General features: G+C 45.1%; 1 protein-coding gene across 1 annotated transcript in view; it reads right to left on the reverse strand.

Moving 5' to 3' along the window:
• LOC143804857 (uncharacterized) overlaps positions 1-23391 on the reverse strand; it is a 185922-nt gene that overhangs the window by 42954 nt on the left and 119577 nt on the right. The window contains exons 4-13 of the mRNA XM_077283368.1: positions 21811-21957; positions 18344-18385; positions 17524-17608; positions 12584-12661; positions 11507-11573; positions 11174-11365; positions 9022-9197; positions 8575-8736; positions 6858-6967; positions 4403-4592 (exon numbers count right to left, since the gene is read on the reverse strand). Coding sequence (XP_077139483.1) covers positions 4403-4592; positions 6858-6967; positions 8575-8736; positions 9022-9197; positions 11174-11365; positions 11507-11573; positions 12584-12661; positions 17524-17608; positions 18344-18385; positions 21811-21957 — 1249 coding nt within the window. The remainder of the gene's footprint in view (positions 1-4402; positions 4593-6857; positions 6968-8574; positions 8737-9021; positions 9198-11173; positions 11366-11506; positions 11574-12583; positions 12662-17523; positions 17609-18343; positions 18386-21810; positions 21958-23391) is intronic.

Consider the following 23391-nt stretch of genomic DNA (forward strand, 5'->3'; position numbering starts at 1 on the left):
CTCCTGTATATATACACACTGCACAGTACCACTCCTCCTGTATATATACACTGCACAGTACCGCTCCTCCTGTATATATACACTGCACAGTACCACTCCTCCTGTCCTGTATATATACACACTGCACAGTACCACTCCTCCTGTCCTGTATATATACACTGCACAGTACCACTCCTCCTGTCCTGGTTATACACTGTACAGTACCAGTCATCCTGTCCTGTATATATACACTGCACAGTACCACTCCTCCTGTCCTGTATATATACACTGCACAGTACCACTCCTCCTGTCCTGTATATATACACTGCACTGTACCAGTCCTCCTGTTCTGTATATATACACTGCACAGTACCAGTCCTCCTGTATATATACACTGCACAGTACCACTCCTCCTGTATGTATACACTGCACAGTACCCCTCCTCCTGTATATGTACACTGCACAGTACCACTCCTCCTGTCCTGTATATGTACACTGCACAGTACCACTCCTCCTGTCCTGTATATATACACTGCACAGTACCATTTCTCCTGTCCTGTATATATACACTGCACAGTAACACTCCTCCTGTCCTGTATCTATACACTGCACAGTACCAGTCCTCCTGTATATATACACTGCACAGTACCACTCCTCCTGTATATATGCACTGCACAGTACCACTCCTTCTGTCCTGTTTATATGCACTGCACAGTACCACTCCTCCTGTATATATACACTGCACAGTACCAGTTCTCCTGTCCTGTATATATACACTGCACAGTACCACACCTCCTGTCCTGTATATATACACTGCACAGTACCACTCCTCCTGTCCTGTATATATACACTGCACAGTACCACTCCTCCTGTATATATACACTGCACAGTGCCACTCCTCCTGTCCTGTATATATACACTGCACAGTACCACTCTTCCTGTCCTGTATATATACACTGCACAGTACCACTCCTCCTGTATTTATACATTGCACAGTACCAGTCCTCCTGTCCTGTATATATACACTGCACAGTACCACTCCTCCTGTCCTGTATATATACACTGCAGAGTGCCAGCCCTCTTGTATATATACACTGCACAGTACCACTCCTCCTGTCCTGTATATATACACTGCACAGTACCACTCCTCCTGTCCTGTATATATACACTGCACAGTACCAGTCCTCCTGTCCTGTATATATACACACTGCACAGTACCACTCCTCCTGTCCTGTATATATACACTGCACAGTACCACTCCTCCTGTCCTGTATATATACACTGCACAGTACCACTCTTCCTGTCCTGTATATATACACTGCACAGTACCACTCCTCCTGTCCTGTATATATACACTGCACAGTACCACTCCTCCTGTCCTGTATATATACACTGCACTGTACCAGTCCTCCTGTCCTGTATATATACACTGCACAGTACCACTCCTCCTGTCCTGGTTATACACTGTACAGTACCAGTCATCCTGTCCTGTATATACACACTGCACAGTACCACTCCTCCTGTCCTGTATATATACACTGCACAGTACCACTCCTCCTGTCCTGTATATATACACTGCACTGTACCAGTCCTCCTGTTCTGTATATATACACTGCACAGTACCAGTCCTCCTGTATATATACACTGCACAGTACCACTCCTCCTGTATGTATACACTGCACAGTACCCCTCCTCCTGTATATGTACACTGCACAGTACCACTCCTCCTGTCCTGTATATGTACACTGCACAGTACCACTCCTCCTGTCCTGTATATATACACTGCACAGTACCATTTCTCCTGTCCTGTATATATACACTGCACAGTAACACTCCTCCTGTCCTGTATCTATACACTGCACAGTACCAGTCCTCCTGTATATATACACTGCACAGTACCACTCCTCCTGTATATATGCACTGCACAGTACCACTCCTTCTGTCCTGTTTATATGCACTGCACAGTACCACTCCTCCTGTATATATACACTGCACAGTACCAGTTCTCCTGTCCTGTATATATACACTGCACAGTACCACACCTCCTGTCCTGTATATATACACTGCACAGTACCACTCCTCCTGTCCTGTATATATACACTGCACAGTACCACTCCTCCTGTATATATACACTGCACAGTGCCACTCCTCCTGTCCTGTATATATACACTGCACAGTACCACTCTTCCTGTCCTGTATATATACACTGCACAGTACCACTCCTCCTGTATTTATACATTGCACAGTACCAGTCCTCCTGTCCTGTATATATACACTGCACAGTACCACTCCTCCTGTCCTGTATATATACACTGCAGAGTGCCAGCCCTCTTGTATATATACACTGCACAGTACCACTCCTCCTGTCCTGTATATATACACTGCACAGTACCACTCCTCCTGTCCTGTATATATACACTGCACAGTACCAGTCCTCCTGTCCTGTATATATACACACTGCACAGTACCACTCCTCCTGTCCTGTATATATACACTGCACAGTACCACTCCTCCTGTCCTGTATATATACACTGCACAGTACCACTCTTCCTGTCCTGTATATATACACTGCACAGTACCACTCCTCCTGTCCTGTATATATACACTGCACAGTACTGCTCCTCCTGTATATATACACTGCACAGTACCACTTTTCCTGTATATATACTGACTGTATGGTCCAGTGTCCATATAAAATGGAATTGTAGATTGTGAACCCTGGTGTGACAGCTCGGAGACGGTCACCAGTGCAGTAATCTAGTGATGTCTTTCAATGGGAGAGGAAACGTGTAAACTTTTGAGGGACAGGAGCAGTGGTGTGCCAAATATTGGTCCATTAGGTGAGTATATGTTTTTCTTAGAACGCCATGGGCCCAAGTTTAATAAAATAAATAAGAAAAACTTTTTTGCACAATTTCTACAATGACTTGGTATAATAAAAGGTATTCTCTGACTAAGGCTACATTTCCACTGGCGAGGAAAACGGACGAGTGCAATCCGATAAAAAATCGGATTGCACTCGGACCAATGTTATTCAATAGGTGTCTTTTCATTTGCGATTTTTTTCTCAGCCGAAATCGGACTGAGAAAAAAATCGCAGCATGCTGCGATTTGCTGCGAGTCTCGGACGAGACTCGCCAATGCAAGTCAATGGGTGCGAGTAAAAAAACGGACGGAATACGGACCATCCGTATTCCGTCCGTTTTTTACGGATACATCACCATTCTGTGGCCTAGAACACTGTCCATGGTCCTGTAAATGACTGTAGAAAAATAGTTGCAGAGAAATAAAACGGATTGCATACGGATGTCATACGGATGTAAAACGGATGGTGCGATTAAAAATCGCATTACACTCGCATGACAATCGCATACGCTACATCCCTTTTTTCGGTCCAGATTACGGACCGATTTGTCTCTCGGCAGTGGAAATGTACCCTAAGTGTTCAGCTATTGAGGAAATCCGCTAGAAGGAGCAAAGTGTTCAGACATGCTAAATATAACGAGTGCAGCTCGGTGGACATCAGCCGCCATCCCCTCCTTCCCCAGACATTCACTATTTATTGCCATCGCTGCAGGAAATATGTCTATAGTTAGGATTTTTAGATTGTAAGATAGCAAATATACATAAGAGCCATTTATTACTGGAACCTGATTTATTAGAAGGTTCTCGGTCTCTCCATGGTAACGGCACTGGCTCAGAGTCTGGGAATATTGCAAGAAACATAATATCCTATTTGTGGATCCTTTTTCAAAAAGCAAAACGTCTTCTTTTGGCGTTCCCACAAGGGTAGAAGACCTCGCTTTATCCTCTGGTTCACAGGATAGTCCCAGCAAAATTGGGACTGTAGCTAAGTGTGTTGTGAAGGGCCTGTGCCAATCAGTAACTAAATGATGTAAAATAGGCCCCGATTCACAGACTCTTTTAGGTTTCATGCATTTTGCGCTGAGTTAAAAATGGTCTTTATCTTTTTTTTTGTGTCTCTTTATTGGAAAAAGTCTGCAAAAATTGTATGAAAATTTCCAGTGTACATAAATCCTCTGGTGGTAACTGGAAAGCATTTGTACAAAAAAAAAAAAAAAATGAGACTTTTCGAATGTCGCAAATTACAAATTAGGTGAAAACATGTGAAAACCACAAACCTTGGCCACAACAATGAACTAAAGCAAAAAATAGACAAAAGCATAAAAAAGCAATTTAAAAAAAGGGGCAAATTATAACAAGAATTAGGCACAAAGGACAAAAAACCAGACAAAAAAGAGGTGCGAGTGCAGTAATGAATCGGGTGCTCACGCTACTGACCTAGGAACAAACCAAGCTTTCATGCTCTAGAGACTAGTAATAAGGGAAGCGGTGCTGTGAATGCTCCCTACAATCAGCTTTTTGCTATGTGCATTAGATGCATCTGGGGTTCCTCCGGTACCTTTTTCGTTGACTTGCTCTCCTCTTCGGGGTCGCTGACAGACGGCAGCCATAGCATATTTGGGGCTATGCAGAGCGCGAGGTTGGACGCCGTCATCTGGTTCTCTTCACAGCGCTTTCCTATGTGATTCAGTACAGCAAACACGTGCTGCAGCAAGAGGACGTTTGCTTCTGGAAGCTGCTCCATCAAGCTGGAAAAAGAAGCCTGGGTTACATTAATTGAGCCAACCTGACTCCTGTCCTCAGCGTGTTTGTAGAACATTAGTAGGGACATAAATTATTAGCACTATTATCATCATGCTTTGCTCCTATAGCGCCATCATATTCCGCCGCGCTTTACAGACAATATCACCGCTGTCCCCATTGGGGCTCACAGTAGATTCCTTATCAGTATGTCGTCGAGGTGTGGGAGGGTAGGGGAAGCAGAGATATCCCTGAAGTGTCCTTGCAGAAGGTCCCATTGGACCAGGCAGAATGAGATGGAACCAATTGGCACCAGAAGATTTGCAGGGGGAGAAGCTTCAGGTGCTGGACCTGATCAGGTGACCGGAAACCCAGAGGTCCTGAGTATAAAAGGCATGTGCGCCAAAGGGCAGGCAGATTTGGAGCCAGGAAGAAGAGTGAAGCAGATGCAGCCCAGAGGTGGTGCCGAGGTTATCGTGACGGGCCTCAGTGGGAAGTCTACGGCCGGGAGAACCCAGAGTTCCGACTACGCCAGTCAAGGCTCAGAGATGGCACATTGCTCTTCGAGGGCCGAGTCCCAGTCCTTTCCGCCTTAGGTCTAACAGGCTGCCTTGAACGGTCAAGATCAGCAAGGAGGCGATAACTAGAGAAGCCCGCCTGCGGTTGTAGAGGAAGAGCGTGTGAGAGCAGGGCCGTCACTTCCAGCTCTCACAATCGGTACCCACAAGGGTCGGGATTAGGACAACAGGTTGGGAGGGGGCCGGTCGGTGCAAGGACATGCTCTAATAGACTACGTCAGAAAGACTTGAGACCTAGCCAGAAAGCCAGGTGACCCCCGCTAGGGCCAAACCAACAAGAAGGACTTATGTGGTAAACCCCACGAATGGGCGTACCATCTCTGTAGAAGGGACATCAGTGTTATATAGAGCACTTACTATTTCCATCTTATTTCATTCCTTTTTTATGTGCTTTGTTATTATCACTAATTGCTTAGATTTCCTGCAAATTACTATTACATGTAAATCAAATTATACCATTTGTGACTGTTCGTGCCTCGCGTCCTCCGTGAGTAAAATCCCAACACTTGCATTACAGGAGGAAACCCACGCAAACACCAGGAGAACATACAAACTCTTCACAGATGTCGTCCTTGGTAGGATGTAAACCCAGGACCCCAGCGCAGAAAGGCTAACCACTGAGCCACCGGGCTGCCCATGCATCTTAATAACCTGCTATATGTAGAAAGATAAAGTGTTTAATACCACCATGTACACTTACTGAACACCATATGTTAAAGGGAATCTGTCACAGTACTTTTGCTCTGTGATCTGAGAGAGCCTAATTTAGGTGCAGAGACCCTGACTCCAGTCACTTACTGAGCTGCTTGCTGCAGTTTCATAAAGTCACTGTTTCCTCTGCTGCAGATCCAGCAGTTCACTGACAGCTAAGCTCTGTATAACCCCGCCCACACCACTGATGATTGGCTGCTTTCTGTGGACACTGTGCATAGGCAGAAAGCTGCCAATTAGTGATTGGGCGTGTTTTACAGAGCAGGAGGACTACTGGAAAGTGACAACAAGTCCTCTAGCAATAATCTCCTGCTGATAAAACAGTGATTTTATTGAAACTACACTAAACAGTCCTGTAAATGACATCACTAGAATCAGGGTCTCTGCTGCTTTCAGAGTAAATAACAATCACCTGCCGACAGATTCCCTTTAATCTGATTCACATGCCCCAATTCTCAAGACATAGACTAACAAGGTGTACTTTGCCTTCCTTCTGGTCAGCATGCATTTTGGTTTGCACCTTTCTTCTGTATGCAACAGCGCAGGAGTAGCATCATGCCCATGTTTAAAGGAGAGCGGGGTTCAGCGGGACGATCCCTGGTCCGTGTGGTTTTGGCTAGCGGAGCTGGGCACCGCCCGACCCCGTGTCGTCTCCACAATATACTTTTACTTTCAACCATTTCCTTACCCCATGCAGCACCCTGAACACACATTTTGGTCTGGATAAAACTAATTCTGTAGATGAAATGTGACTTATCTGGGGAAGTAGAAAAGACAAACCTAAACATGCAGGGCCCAATTCATCGTTCGCTTTTTTTAAGTCACTTTTCTTTTTTTTATCTTGTGGTATTTTCTGACATTTTTTGCACCAAATTCGTCAAAATGACACACCTGATTCGTGAAGCCACAAAACACCAAAACCTCTATGAAAAACAACATAACAGCTACAACGAATTGTCCCTTAGTCTCATGATATAGACTGACCTTTTTATTAATTTAATCTTATACTCAGGCTCCTCAATTTCTGTAGCCTCCATCCATAGTCTGTGCATGTCTGAGGATAGAATACTGTCAGGAATATTGCGCAGAAAATCCTAAATCAAATATATATGTAGTATGATGGTCAGTTCATCGGAAGAGAGACACAAACAAATCAAATATCAGTTTATGCATCGTGCGTGCAATCACAGACGGCTGTAGAAATGACTGAGAAGCATTAAACACACAATCAGGTGATGTATCACAAAAGTCTCTTGTTTTCAGTTCATTTAAAGGGGTTGTCAACTACTCGGACAATCCCTTTACAATCCCCATGTTGCCTCTTGTAAATAATAACACTAAGGACGCAGTCAGACGGCCGTATAGCATGGACGCCAAACACATCTCAGTGGTCAGACTGGCTCTCCTCAGCGGAGCATGACTGCAGGTATTTCTGCAGCTCTCACGCTTGGGTCAGGAGAGCTGCCAGTCCAAGCACTCCGATCATCGTCCATGTTATATGGCTGCTTGACTGCGTCCTTATACTCACCTCTGGTGCCAGTGCTGTTCCTGCATTGTCAGCACTGGCTCTCCCGCAGATCACATAGCATTGTTATGTGACATGATCCCTGCGGCCAGTCAATGTTATGTGACATAATGCTATGCGATCCCCGGGAGAGCCAGTGCTGTCTGGCAGCAGAGATCCTGTGACATAATGGTATGCTATCCCCGGGAGAGCCAGTGCTGTCTGGCAGCAGAGATCCTGTGACATAATGCTATGCGATCCCTGGGACAGCCTGTGCTGACTGGCAGCAGAGATCCTGTGACATAATGCTATGCGATCCCCGGGACAGCCTGTGCTGACTGGCAGCATGGATCCTGTGACATAATGCTCTGCGATCCTTGGGAGAGCTAGTGCAGACTGGCAGCAGGGATCCTGTGACATAATGCTATGCGATCCCCGGGACAGCCTGTGCTGACTGGCAGCAGGGATCCTGTGACATAATGCTATGCGATCCCCGGGACAGCCTGTGCTGACTGGCAGCAGGGATCCTGTGACATAATGCTATGCGATCCCCGGGAGAGCCAGTGCGGTCTGGCAGCAGTGATCCTGTGACATAATGCTATGCGATCCCGGGAGAGCCAGTGCTGACTGGCAGCAGGGATCCTGTGACATAATGCTCTGCGATCCCTGGGAGAGATAGTGCAGACTAGCAGCAGGGATCTTGTGACATAATGCCATGCGATCCTGGGAGAGCCAGTGCTGACTGGCAGCAGGGATCCTGTGACATAATGCTATGCGATCCCGGGAGAGCCAGTGCTGACTGGCAACAGGGATCCTGTGACATAATGCTCTGCGATCCCTGGGAGAGCTAGTGCTGACTATCAGCAGGGATCCTGTGACATAGTGCTCTGAGATCCCTGGGAGAGCTAGTGCTGACTAGCAGCAGGGATCCCGTGACATAATGCTATGCAATCCCGGGAGAGCCAACTTGCCACTATGTTTGACAAGTGTGACCAACCTGTCAGTCAGTTTTACAAGCAATGCTACAGATCGCTTGTAAAACGCTAGTGTTTAGCGGGAAAGAGCATGCCAATTCCGTATGCGATATACCCGCGGCAGGAGTTGCGGAATTGCCACGGAAATTTCCACGGCAATTCAGCACCGTCTGCACATAGCCTTACAGTAAGTACAGTTTTATATCCAGCAATGTTTTTGTACCGTTATCACTGCAGCTGCTACAAAGACAGATTCTCCGTCCATGCGGACCTCGTCTCCGGAGATCAACTTCTCCTTAAGCTCTTTGCACGTCTTGGCGTTGGCTGAGCGCCTGAAGATGCCCCTGGTGTTTGGTCCTTCTTCATATAATAGTAGAAGCATATCCTGGAGGGTTCAGAGTGACAGTCAGGCATACGGAGCTATTAATGACACATTGGTTTGGTAAATATTTACACTAATTCCCTCTCTCCATTTATTCTCTTCTGCCAAATATCTCTATTTATAAAATGAACTATATAGACACATTCATTATGTATCACAGGAGATAATTATTAGCTCGTTTGTGGATTTATTGTTCCACTGAGGAGCTAAAGGAGAAGGTTGATTAGTACAGAGGACACAAAGTGACTTTCTCACAGCCCCGTAATGAATACCTAATCACGGACTCACCATGATGGGCTTGGGTAGATTGCCGTTGGGACACACCGATGACAAGGACTGACCAAAAAGTTTGCGAGGAGTGAGCGGTGAATGTGAAGCCGGGCCACTTAGCGTGGTGCTGCCCGTCCTCCTCAGTGCCCAGTCTATTAGCGACTTCTTCCTCCGGTGATGCTTCTGGGTGTCTTCTGAATGAAGACGATTACTGTGTTACATACTTTCATGCATTTTGAAGAACTTTTCAAAAGTTTATAAGGAATTTAAATGGAAGATACATACTTGTAGTAAACTTTGGAGATTCTTACAAACCATTTTCTAGGTCCTTAAATTCCTTGCAGATCAGTTGTGTCTGGGGCTGTCTCCTGATCAGCGCACTTCTGAGCAGTTAATACAGTGATCGGTGGTGGTCCCAGGAACCAAGAGCCCCAACGATCTGCAGAGAATTTATGAGCCTAAAAAGTATACAAATGCAATCCAAACTTTAGCTATACTTTAAAGGGAATCTGTCAGCAGGTTAGTGTTATGTAGTCTAAGAGCAGCCTGATGTAGGGGCAGAGACACTGGTTCCAGTGATGTGTCACTTACTGCGTTGTGTGCTGTTTCAATAAATTCAGTTTTTTGTCAGCATGAGATTTTGTCAGCATGAGATTATCACTAGAGGACAATGTGTCTCATGCCTACTAGTCCTCCTTCTCTGTATAATGCCACCCTCACCACTGATTAGCAGCTTTCTGCCTATGCACAGTGTAGACATAAAACTGTCAGTGGTGTGTGCAGGGTTATACAAAGCTCAGAATTCCGAGTGCTGCTTCATTTGCAGCAGAAAAAACTATGATTATATCACAACTTCTGCAGACAGTAAACTAAGTAACTCATCCCTGAAATCAGCATCTCTTTCCCTCCTTCTTGCTGCTCTCAGATACCTGGTGACACATTCCCTTTAAATATGCAGGAAACCTAGTAAAATACATATAGAAAAACACATAAAGGGGTTGTCCTGTACTTAGGCAACCCCTTCTTAAATATTATAGTCTCCTTTATAAAATAGAAACACCATATACTCACCTCCTGTACCAACGCTGTTCCAGTCATATCGGCCACTGTGACATTGTTATGCCATGTAAGCCCTGCAGCCAATCAGCATATCAGCTCATGTGATATTGTTATGCCATGTAAGCCCTGCAGCCAATCAGCATATCAGCTCATGTGATATTGTTATGCCATGTAAGCCCTGCAGCCAATCAGCATATCAGCTCATGTAATATTGTTATGCCATGTAAGCCCTGCAGCCAATCAGCATATCAGCTCATGTGATATTGTTATGCCATGTAAGCCCTGCAGCCAATCAGCATATCAGCTCATGTGATATTGTTATGCCATGTAAGCCCTGCAGCCAATCAGCATATCAGCTCATGTGATATTGTTATGCCTTGTAAGCCCTGCAGCCAATCAGCATATCGGCTCACATGACATTGCTATGCCATGTAAGCCCTACAGACAAGCCCTGCAGACAATCAGTATATCGGCTCACGTGACATTGTCGTCCCATGTAACCCTGCAGCCAATCAGTATATCGGCTCACGTGACATTGTTATGCCATGTAAGCCCTAGAGCCAATCAGCATATCAGCTCATGTGATATTGTTATGCCATGTTAGCCCTGCAGCCAATCAGCATATCAGCTCATGTGACATTGTTGTGCCTTGTAAGCCCTGCAGCCAATCAGCATATTGGCTCATATGATTGTGTCGTGCCATGTAAGCCCTGCAGCCAATCAGTATAACGGCTCACGTGACATTGTCGTCCCATGTAAGCCCTGTAGCCTAATACTGGCCGCTGATTGGCTGCAGGGCTTACATGGCATAACAATGTCACGTGAGACCTGGGAGACCAGGCGCCAACATGGCTGGAGCGGTACTGGTATGGGAGGTGAATATAGGGCAGCTTTTCTTTTACAAGGAGGAATATACTATTTAAGAAGGGGTTGTGCCAGTAGTGAATAAGCCCTTTATAAAACCCCTTGGTTCTATACTTGTAATGATTATTAAGATCCATTAATATCTACATTCTGTCCACGTCATAGATCAGATAGAAATTCTACAATTCTATATGTATTTTTAGCATTTTTGAGCTAAGTGAAAGCAGAAGTTCTCGGAGATCCTCACCCCTCCTCACATCTAGAGGAACTTGTGGCTTCATCTTTATGATGAACTGGCAGAGTCTTTCCTGAGGGAATTGTTCCAGACACGCATCTTGTGGACCCTCTGTACCAAACAGAAGATTGTTGTTGCTTCCTCTAGGCGCGGCCATTAACCCCCTGAGGCAGCTCATGGCGATACTGTACGGGTGTTCATGACCTGATAGGAATATTCTTATATTATCACACAGAAACGTAACATCACCAGATCAATCAGTGAGAGAGACGGCGGGTCAGAAAGAGCGGAAGAAATGCAGTAATGGAATCCGATCTGCGGTCAGACGCTGAGTGAGGCCCTCACCAAAGAGTGGATATGGAGACTCATCCTTTCCAGACATCACCCACAGGTGGTGGTCACTCGGCCGGCCCTGGACAGAGACAAGAAGAAACACCGTATCTATGTAATAGGAGAGCAAAAGAGAGCGGCGTTCTTGTGTCCAAAATATCCATAAAAGCACAATAAGTATTATCGAGACTGGAAGACCTGCCGATCGGGTGGAGGCTCTCACACAGCGTGACTTCTGAGGATTGCCCAGTGCTCCGGAAAAGTGGTGGTCCCAGTGCAAGGACCATTAATATAATCAGCAAGTTATCAGCTATCCAAGGGCCGGGGTCACACAACCGTATTTTCTCTCATCTGAGCGAATCGGGCCGATTATGCCAATCACATTCTGCTCAGATGCGGAGAACACGGAAAAATATATATTCTGCATCTTCTCCATTCTGTCAGTCAGATGTCATCTGAGTGCAGTCCGTTTTTTTTCTTTATGGACTCATTGACTTACATGGCTGAGTGCGATCCGATTTCAGGATACAAACCGCACATGCTGCAATTTTTTTCCCTCTGACAGACTCGATCTGAGAAAAAAATCAGATATGTGCACGGCCCCATAGAATAACATTGGTCCAAGTGTGATCTCATGATTTGTCGGATCACACTCGGCCCAAATATATGGTCGCCTGCACGAGCCCATAGGATAAGTGATAACTAGAATAGGTGGGAATTTGCTCATCCAGTTCCACCTGTCACGGCAGCATTTCGTCGCCGCTGGACGGGGGAGCGAGTACTGCCTCCTGCCTAAGACATCCACGGCTTTTCTTTTGATTAGTCGGCCTGGTGCAGTGTCATCATTGCAGTGTGATGCACAAATGGCGCCACACCAGGCCAGGTAATCAATAGAAGAGGTGAGGGGTGATACTCGCTCTCCCACCCAGCGGCCGCAAAACACTGCCGATGGGACGTGCGAATACACCCACAACTCTACTGATAACTTGGTAACCCCTTTATGGAAAGTTCCTACAGAATTCTAATAAACCCTGAAGATCACAAAGTTGTATTATCAGCCATCTTATTGTATATATGAGCCTGGCTACTTACAGGGATCCCCAGCTGCTGAGTCGCCTCCTTCATCACCTTTTCGGCATCGTCCGTGTTACATACAGTAATGGTGGTTCTCTGGCGGAACAGAAGAGCGAGACGTCACGTACGGCAGAAATGAACACAACAATGATACAAGCAGTGGCGTACCTGGAAACTCATGGGCCCCGATGTGAAAGCTCCAATGGGGCCCCCAAATATTTTAAATTCTTAATAGCAATAGTCTTTTTCTATAGGCCAAAGGGACTTTTAGGGCCCCCTAGGCTCCTGGAGCCGATGTCCCTAATGAGACACATTGCAGAGCGTCTTATATTATGTGATTGACACATAAAGCGATGGATCCAATACCCTGGAGTTTATCTCAGCCGCAGTATATGCTGCCATTATGTGTCTGACCCTGGGGCAATACGGATCACGCTGCCCATTACCAGCTGTGATAAACATCCATTCTTCTTTACCGTTTTCAATGCTCGGGTTTTTTTTTACATTTTGTAGATTTATATATTGAACACAGTGGAAGCTGCATAAATCCTAATGCAATGAGTTCTTCCAATCTCATCATTATCACTAATTATCAGACTAAAAACCATAGATATAGGCAAATCTAGAGGCCGTTGTGTGCGGAGGCTGTGAGCCTCGCTCCCGCTGTCACCTCCAGCACCATCACATACTGCGGTCCTCCATTGCCCCATAGATGTACAGTGCACAGTAATAGTAACAGACAATAGATATTGGTTAATATTTAGCAGAAAACAGAGTACCGAGAGTCGTCAGTGTCTGTAATCGCTGCCTGTGGATATCGGCGATAAGGGAAGAGTCAGCGTCTCTCACTTCCCACCAGATGAGCTGATGACATAGTGCTGGGGAAGTGATCACATATGGGGCTTGTGTAACCTCTGATCAGCAGAGTAAGCAAGAAAGCAGAATAGTTACCAAGGTCAGGGCTGACAATGAGGATGTCCTGATAAGTGTAGCGATATCTCCACATATAACTGTGACTACAACAGTGAGAATTAGCATGAGGCCTACAGAAAAGAGCAATGTGTACACGATATACAGGGTGGAAAAAGTATTCAGTCAGCCACCAATTGTGCAAGTTCTCCCACTTATAAAGATGAGAGAGGCCTGTAATTGACCTCGTAGGTAGACCACAACTATGAGAGTCACAACGAGAAAACAAATCCAGAAAATCACCGTGTCTGATTTGGGAAGATTTATTTTGCAAATTATGGTGGAAAATAAGTATTTGGTCACCTAAAAACATGCAGGATTCCTGGCTCTCACAGACCTGTAACTTCGACTTTAAGAGGCTCCTCTGTCCTCCACTCATTACCTGTAGTAATTGCACCTGTTTGAACTTATCAGTATAAAAGACACCTGACCACAACCTCAAACAGTCACACTCCAAACTCCACTATGGTGAAGACCAAAGAGCTGTGAAGGACACCAGAAACAAAATTGAAGCCCTGCACCAGGCTGGGAAGACTGAGGCCACGTGGGGTCAAAATGATCACAAGAACGGTGATCATACAATATATGTACAGACGTAACGGGCACTATACAACATATGTACAGAAGTATTGGGGCACTATACAACATATGTACAGAAGTATCGGGCACTATACAATATATGTACAGAAGTATTGGGGCACTATACAGTATATGTAGAGAAGTATCGGGCACTATACAATATATGTACAGAAGTATCGGGCACTATACAATATATGTACAGAAGTATCAGGGCGCTATACAATATATGTACAGAAGTATCGGGGCACTATACAATATATGTACAGAAGTATCGGGCACTATACAATATATGTACAGAAGTATCAGGGCGCTATACAGTATATGTACAGAAGTATCGGGGCACTATACAATATATGTACAGAAGTATCGGGGCACTATACAATATATGTACAGAAGTATCGGGCACTATACAATATATGTACAGAAGTATCGGGGCACTATACAATATATGTACAGAAATATCGGGGCACTATACAATATATGTACAGAAGTATCGGGCACTATACAATATATGTACAGAAGTATCGGGGCGCTATACAATATATGTACAGAAGTATCGGGCACTATACAATATATGTACAGAAGTATCGGGCACTATACAACATATGTACAGAAGTATCGGGGCACTATACAATATATGTACAGAAGTATCGGGCACTATACAATATATGTACACAAGTATCGGGCACTATACAATATATGTACAGAAGTATCGGGCACTATACAATATATGTACAGAAGTATGGGGGCACTATACAATATATGTACAGAAGTATCGGGCACTATACAATATATGTACAGAAGTATGGGGGCACTATACAATATATGTACAGAAGTATCGGGCACTATACAACATATGTACAGAAGTATCGGGGCACTATACAATATATGTACAGAAGTATCGGGCACTATACAATATATGTACAGACGTATCGGGCACTATACAATATATGTACAGAAGTATCGGGGCACTATACAATATATGTACAGAAGTATCGGGCACTATACAATATATGTACAGAAGTATCGGGCACTATACAATATATGTAAAGAAGTATCGGGCACTATACAATATATGTACAGAAGTATCGGGGCGCTATACAATATATGTACAGAAATATCGGGCACTATACAATATATGTAAAGAAGTATCGGGCACTATACAATATATGTACAGAAGTATCGGGCACTATACAATATATGTACAGAAGTATCGGGCGCTATACAATATATGTACAGAAATATCGGGCGCTATACAATATATGTACAGAAATATCGGGCACTATACAATATATGTAAAGAAGTATCGGGCACTATACAATATATGTACAGAAGTATCGGGCACTATACAATATATGTACAGAAGTATCGGGCGCTATACAATATATGTACAGAAATATCGGGCACTATACAATATATGTACAGAAATATCGGGCACTATACAATATATGTAAAGAAGTATCGGGCACTATACAATATATGTACAGAAGTATCGGGCACTATACAATATATGTACAGAAGTATCGGGCGCTATACAATATATGTACAGAAATATCGGGCACTATACAATATATGTACAGAAGTATGGGGGCACTATACAATATATGTACAGAAGTATCGGGGCACTATACAATATATGTACAGAAGTATCGGGGCGCTATACAATATATGTACAGAAGTATCGGGCGCTATACAATATATGTACAGAAATATCGGGCACTATACAATATATGTACAGAAATATTGGGCACTATACAATATATGTAAAGAAGTATCGGGCACTATACAATATATGTACAGAAGTATCGGGCACTATACAATATATGTACAGAAGTATCGGGCGCTTTACAATATATGTACAGAAATATCGGGCACTATACAATATATGTACAGAAATATCGGGCACTATACAATATATGTAAAGAAGTATCGGGCACTATACAATATATGTACAGAAGTATCGGGCACTATACAATATATGTACAGAAATATCGGGCACTATACAATATATGTAAAGAAGTATCGGGCACTATACAATATATGTACAGAAATATCGGGCACTATACAATATATGTAAAGAAGTATCGGGCACTATACAATATATGTAAAGTAGTATCGTGGCGCTATACAATATATGTACAGAAGTATCGGGGCACTATACAATATATGTACAGAAGTATCGTGGCGCTATACAATATATGTACAGAAGTATCGGGGCACTATATAATATATGTTCATATGTATCCGTCCTTCACTAAACATCACAGTTGGCACAATGCAGCTAGTGGGTACCGTTCTCCTGACATTCACCAAACCCAGATTCATCAATCAGACGCCAGATGGAGAAGTGTCATCCATCCCTCAACAGGACACATTTCTACCCCTCAACCCTCCAGTAGCAGCATGCCTTACACCACTCCATCCAACGCTTGACATTGTGCTTGGTGATCTAAGGCTTACAAGCAGCTGCTTGCCAATGCAAACCATGTCAAAATTGAAATGATTTGATATAGGACAGGTGCAGACGACCGTATTTTCTGTCCGAGTGGTTCGCACTGGGCTCAATGTTATTTTATCTGGTTGTGCACATGTCAGGTGTTTCCCTTGGTCAAGAAAACGCTGCATGCCTGAGTGTGATTCAATATTTGGATGGCAGTCGGCCATGTCCGCCAATGAGTCCGTGGAAACCATCGGCCTCACTCGGATGGCATCTGAGTGTAGTCTATTTTCCGCAGCCTCTCAGAATGATGAAGATGCAGACATTTTTTTTCTACATATTTTCCTCATCTGAGAGAATGAAGCGATTGTCTTCACAGTCTGATCTGAGTGTCAGCAGCGTGGTCGGCCTGATTCTGTCAGATGAGAGACTCCTAAGGCCATGTCTGCACCGGCCCTTAAAGAAACAAAAATTACAGATCGGCACCAATGTTTGGTGCGACATTTGTATTGGTGGAATATGTGACATGCCTCGCACATTGTGCCAATGTACCATACTACCAGCGTCATTGAGACATCTCCGAATAAGGCCTCATTCACATCAGTTTTTCTTGGATGAAAAAATAAACATAGGCTTCACCTATCCATGAAGAACAAGTAGCACTTGGATGGCATCTGAGTGCTGCCCATTTTTTATGACTTGTCCATAGATTCGCATTGATTCGTTTTGATCCAACAATCGGATCCATATTGGAAAAGTCTCTGTGTTTCTGTGCTGATGACTCAGTCCACGGACAAAGTTGGGCATGTAAACCTCCCCATAAATTATCATATGTACCGGTGCCACCCAGGAAGAGCCCCTAAAACATGATAGCACATGTAAGACAGAAAGTGAGGTGTGAATGAGCCCAACACAAACAATTTCCACATCCAGGAATAAACGATCACCACCGACAAAGACAATCTCTACTCACAGACATGAACTCGTCTGCATCCAGGTACAAAACACTAATGGGGATTTTCCTGGAATATTCCTCTTTCTTCATCTCGTTAATATGCCTGGAAACAAAACATCACGTCATAATGAGAATTATCAGTTATTGAAAGGGAACCCGTCAGCAGGTTGTTACTACGCCACCTGAGAGTAGCATAATGTAGAGAAAGAGACCTTGATTCCAGAGATCTGTCACTTAGTTTACTGAGTGCAAATGTTGTTACAATCGTTATTTATATGTAGATACAGCAGAGCTCAAAAGCTGACCTTGCCCCACAGCACAGCTTTATATAGTGACAGTAAGCTGCTAATCACAATTCACGTGAGCTGTAGTGATAATCTGCTGCTGATAAAACACTCATTTTACTGAAACAGCACACAGACTAATAAGTGACACAACACTGGAATCAGAGTCTCAGCCCCTAACTTCTGCCCTCAGATTACAGAGCAAAAATCTGCTGACAGATTCCCTTTAATTAGCAATTATCATCAAGTAAAAATACAAGTCTCCTCTCTCCCCAACTCCTGACAGTAGAAGGTGGGCACTAAATGTCGGCAGTCCTGACACAGTATACTCTAATGTGTAGGACCACTTTACTAATCTGATACAACGTATTGGTATTAAATAACCTCATCCACGGTAAACCTGCTGCCATCATTACCCGGGTCGGCCACCAAATATATCTCTAAGAAGAACACAGAAAAGTCATCTAAGTCTATGATGCGCCCAAAAAATGGAGGTGGCGCAGCATCGCTGTTCCTTGTGGTGATGAAAGAGTTAAGATGGAGTTCGCTCTTACCAGCGCAGCGCTGACAGCCACTTCTCCTTCGTCTCTGAGGAACTACAACAGAAAACAATGCAGAAGGACATGAAACCGCTGCGGCCTCCACCACATTCCCCGCCGTGAGCCGGTTCCTTCCTCCCATCCACAACACCAGCAGATGCCCTTCCTGCGGCTATCTTCCTGCGGCTACTTTCCTGCGGCTATCTTCCTGCGGCTATCTTCCTGCGGCTCCCTTCCTGCGGCTATCTTCCTGCCGCTACCTTCCTGCGGCTATCTTCCTGCCACTACTTTCCTGCGGCTACCTTCCTGCAGCTACCTTCCTGCGGCTACCTTCCTGCGGCTACCTTCCGGCGGCTATCTTCCTGCCGCTACCTTCCTGCCGCTATCTTCCTGCGGCTACCTTCCTGCGGCTATCTTCCTGCAGCTATCTTCCTGCGGCTACCTTCCTGCAGGTACCTTCCTGCGGCTATCTTCCTGCGGCTACTTTCCTGCGGCTATCTTCCTGCGGCTACCTCCCTGCTGCTATCTTCCTGCGGCTATCTTCCTGCGGCTATCTTCCTGCGCCTACCTTCCTGCGGCTACCTTCCGGCGGCTATCTTCCTGCCGCTACCTTCCTGCGGCTATCTTCCTGCGGCTATCTTCCTGCAGGTACCTTCCTGCGGCTATCTTCCTGCGGCTACTTTCCTGCGGCTATCTTCCTGCGGCTACCTCCCTGCTGCTATCTTCCTGCGGCTACCTTCCTGCGGCTACCTTCCTGCGACTACCTTCCTGCGGCTACTTTCCTGCGGCTATCTTCCTGCAGCTACCTTCCTGCCGCTATCTTCCTGCGGCTACCTTCCTGCGGCTACCTTCCTGCGGCTATCTTCCTGCGGCTACCTTCCGGCGGCTATCTTCCTGCCGCTATCTTCCAGCCGCTACCTTCCTGCGGCTATCTTCCTGACGCTACTTTCCTGCGGCTACCTTCCTGCGGCTATCTTCCTGCGGCTACCTTCTGGTGGCTATCTTCCTGCCGCTACCTTCCTGCGGCTATCTTCCTGCGGCTACCTTCCTGCGGCTACCTTCCTGCGGCTACCCTCCTGCGGCTACCTTCCTGCGGCTATCTTCCTGCGGCTACTTTCCTGCGGCTACCTTCCTGCGGCTATCTTCCTGCGGCTACTTTCCTGCGGCTATCTTCCTGCGGCTACCTTCCTGCGGCTATCTTCCTGCGGCTACCTTCCTGCGGCTATCTTCCTGCGGCTACCTTCCTGCGGCTACCTTCCTGCGGCTACCTTCATGCGGCTATCTTCCTGCGGCTACCTTCCTGCGGCTATCTTCCTGCGGCTACCTTTCTGCGGCTACCTTCCTGCGGCTATCTTCCTGCGGCTACCTTCCTGCGGCTATCTTCCTGCGGCTATCTTCCTGAGGCTATTCTCAGCCCTGTCCAGTCTGCGCTTCCTTCTCCTGATCTCAGTCTTACTTCTCGCCAAGGTTCTTTTTTTTTGTCTTTATCTTCATTGACCTGAACATTGTGGTTTATTCCTTTATTCTTTACATAGAGGAGGATCGCCCTATAAATGCAATGTGCTGCTTATTAATGAAAGACGTCCCGGGGTCACGTGTATATACTGTATACACATATATCTTTATATACATGTGTATGTATGTGCTGGGGCCACACAGGGAGAGCACTAGTAAAGTGTCACTTAATTTTTTTTTTTATCTCATCTATCTATATAATTGTCTAAGGGTCACTTCCGTCTGTTTGTCTGTCACGGAAATCCCGCGTCGCTGATTGGTCGTCGCCGGCCACGACCAATCAGCGACGGGCACAGTTCGGCCGCGAATTTGCCCCTTCCTACTCCCCTCCACTCAGTGCCCCCTCCATACTCCCCAGTCAGTGCCCCCATAGCGTTTTAGCAGTCCGTTAAACGGACTGCGTTACACCGCGGCATAACGCAGTGTAACGCAGTCTGTTAACGCTGCTATTAACCCTGTGTGACCAACTTTTTACTATTGATGCTGCCTATGCATATAGGGAATCTGCTAGGGATATCAGGGGAATCTGCTTCTTTGGACAGATCCTTCACTCTCAAAATTCTTAAGTTACGGGTAAAATCTGTATATAGTGAATATAGATTTTCCCATTACTGAGATAGGAGATGACAGTTGGTGCTCATAATATTCTATGGTGAACGGTAACGGTCAATATAGGAGAACTTGCAACTTCGGCCTCTCACTCCTCTGTGCTAACGAATTTGAGGGTAGGCCTCCATCCCGTGTAATATATGAGAGGCCTCCATCCCGTGTAATATATGAGAGGCCTCCACCCTGTGTAACATATGAGTGGCCTCCATACTGTGTAATATAGGAGAGGCCTCCACCCCGCATATATATGAGAGGCCTCCATCCTGTGTAACATATGAGTGGCCACCATCCCTTGTAATAATCTAGTGTTTGAACTGACTTTGTCTTCTGAATATTACTTTATATTTATAGGGACTGTCACAATGTTTTTGCCATCTAATCTGAGCGCAGCATAATGTCCCTGATTCCAGTGCGGTGTCACTTACTGGGCTGCTTGCTGTAGTTTTGATAAAATCAAAGTTTTATCAGCTGGAGAGTATCACTATGGGCCTAAGTGTCATGTGCCAGACAGTCCAGATAATTTGTGTAACCCCACCCTTACCACTGATTGGCAGCTTTCTGCCTATACAGTGTACACAGAAAGCCATTAATCACTGATGTGGGCGGGGTTATAAAGAGCTCAGCATTCAAAGTACTAGTGGATCTGCAGCAGATAAAACAGTGATTTTATCAAAACTGCAGCAACAACTAAAGTAAGTGACACATCTCTGGAATCAGGATCTATGGCCCTACATTATTCTGCTCTCAGAGAGGGTAGGAAAACCATGGTGACAGATTCCCTTTATAGGGAACTAGTAATGACAAGAAATGCTATCAGCCTGCAAATGTGGGGTTAATCTGCAGGTTAATAGCTTTCTGAAAATCTGGCTACTGGAAGGAAGTGAACTTAATTCCTCTGGCCAGCCTCCGGCTTTCAGTCACAGAGGTGAGGCTTCAGTCTTAGCACAGTGCATAGTGAGCAGCGGCTGTAATCAAACCCGGGCACTGACTGACAGCCGGCTCTACGGTGCATCAGTGCTAACTGGCTGGTAGTCAGTACGGTGGCGTGGTTACTCCCGCCGCACACTATGCACTGAGAGGTCATTGAAGCCACGCCTCTATGACTGAAAGCCAGAGGCTGCTGGGAGGAAGAAAGTTAATTTCATCCCAGGAGCTGGGCTTTCAGTGCGACGGCCAAGCAGCTTTAAAAAGCTACTGACCTGCAGATTAACCCCGTATCTGCAGGAAAATAACGTTTTTCGAAATGACTGGTTCCATTTAAGTGAAGTTAAAAATCACATAGAATTACAACTAGCTGTAATTTGCTTTAAAACTAAATCATGAGTGCGACTTTTGCCCCATAGCTGTAATGACTGTACCTAAATGTGACCACATAGCTTGTGGTGGGCCAGCCAAGCACAAAGGAGTCTTCGGGCCAATGCTTTTTTTCAGACACTTCTCCAAGGAATGTTGAGAGCCACATCTCATTCAGCCGAACTTGTCTCTTAAGCTTCATGCTAGAGGACCTTGAAGGAAAAAGGAGAGTCGAAATTCATGGAACAGATGGAAATGAACACATTACTTATAGGATCAATGTTATGTAGCTGATCGGTTATATGTAGGTATACACTTTATACTTTTCTATCTGCTATTTCATACTTAAGCCTTCAAATAGAAGCCATTGAGATTATGGTCTATGCACGTGGCCATATTATGGATCCACATAACACAGGCGGCTACAAGTCATACTTAAAGGGCACATGTCAGTAGGATCAACCCTCCTAAGCCATCTATATGGGCACACCGGCCATAGAAAGTTGAGTAAAGTGATATCTTGATATCTGTGATCTGATGTCTTAATCTCAACAAATCCACATTTTTCTTAATGTGCCGGACATAGATCTCCCTGAGGATCCGCCCCCAGAGATAATTGTCAATAACAAGGGGGCGTTACTAGTGTGAGACCTGTAGATCAGGGGAGCCGACTGTCAGTCATTACATGTCTCACACTGGTAACACCACCTGTCATTTATAATAATCTCTGGGGGTGGATCCTCAGGGAGATCTAGGTCTGGCCCAGAGATCTGGACAGCTCATTTACATATCGTGTGGATTTCTCTGGAATAAGACATCAGATCGCAGATATCAAGGTGTCATTTTATTCAGCTTGCTATGACCTGTGGCTTAGGAAGAATGATCACTGACAGTTTCCCTTTAAGGGGTTTTCCATTACGCTGATATTGATTACCTATTGTTGCAGCCAGTAAATCGTGTGAAGGGACATCATTATATGGGGGGGGGGAACACATAAGTCTATAGGATTTAGAACTCTACAAGGGCCCATAATCTGACCAACATGCAGGTGGGGGCCAAGGTCCACCTTTAGCTAGATTCCTGATAGCATCCTCCCCACTCTCCAACTCATTATAAGATCCTGGTAACGTCTTCTTCCACCCCCTGATTCATTATGTCACTATCAGGGACTTATAATGAATGGGGGGGGAGGATGACACGGGACTGGGACTAAGGCTATGCGCACACATCCAGGATTTGCAACAGGAAATTCTGCTGGAAATTCTGACGTGTTGTCAGGAAGAACGCTGGGTATAATATGCATTTTTGCTGTGTTTATTACATGCATTCTTGTGGCGCATTTTCCCCACTCATTAGTATAGATGAATACGTGGAAAAAAACGCTGCAATAAATGAGACTTCAGGGATCTCATTCCCTCCGATTGTACTATAAAACGTTGCATATTTTCCACAACCAGTCCATGCTGAAAAAAGCAACATGTGCACATAACCTTATAATGGAACTGAGGGGAGAGTCACAGACTGAACATTTATATTATTGGGCGGCAGAGATTATAGGTAATGGGGGCACAGTGCTGCTTATCATGTTATAGGTTACTGCTGCGTGGCTAATAGTATCTTAATGGTGGGGTACATATCTGTAGTCA

This window comes from Ranitomeya variabilis, chromosome 2 (assembly GCF_051348905.1).
Source record: "Ranitomeya variabilis isolate aRanVar5 chromosome 2, aRanVar5.hap1, whole genome shotgun sequence".
NCBI lineage: Eukaryota > Metazoa > Chordata > Amphibia > Anura > Dendrobatidae > Ranitomeya > Ranitomeya variabilis.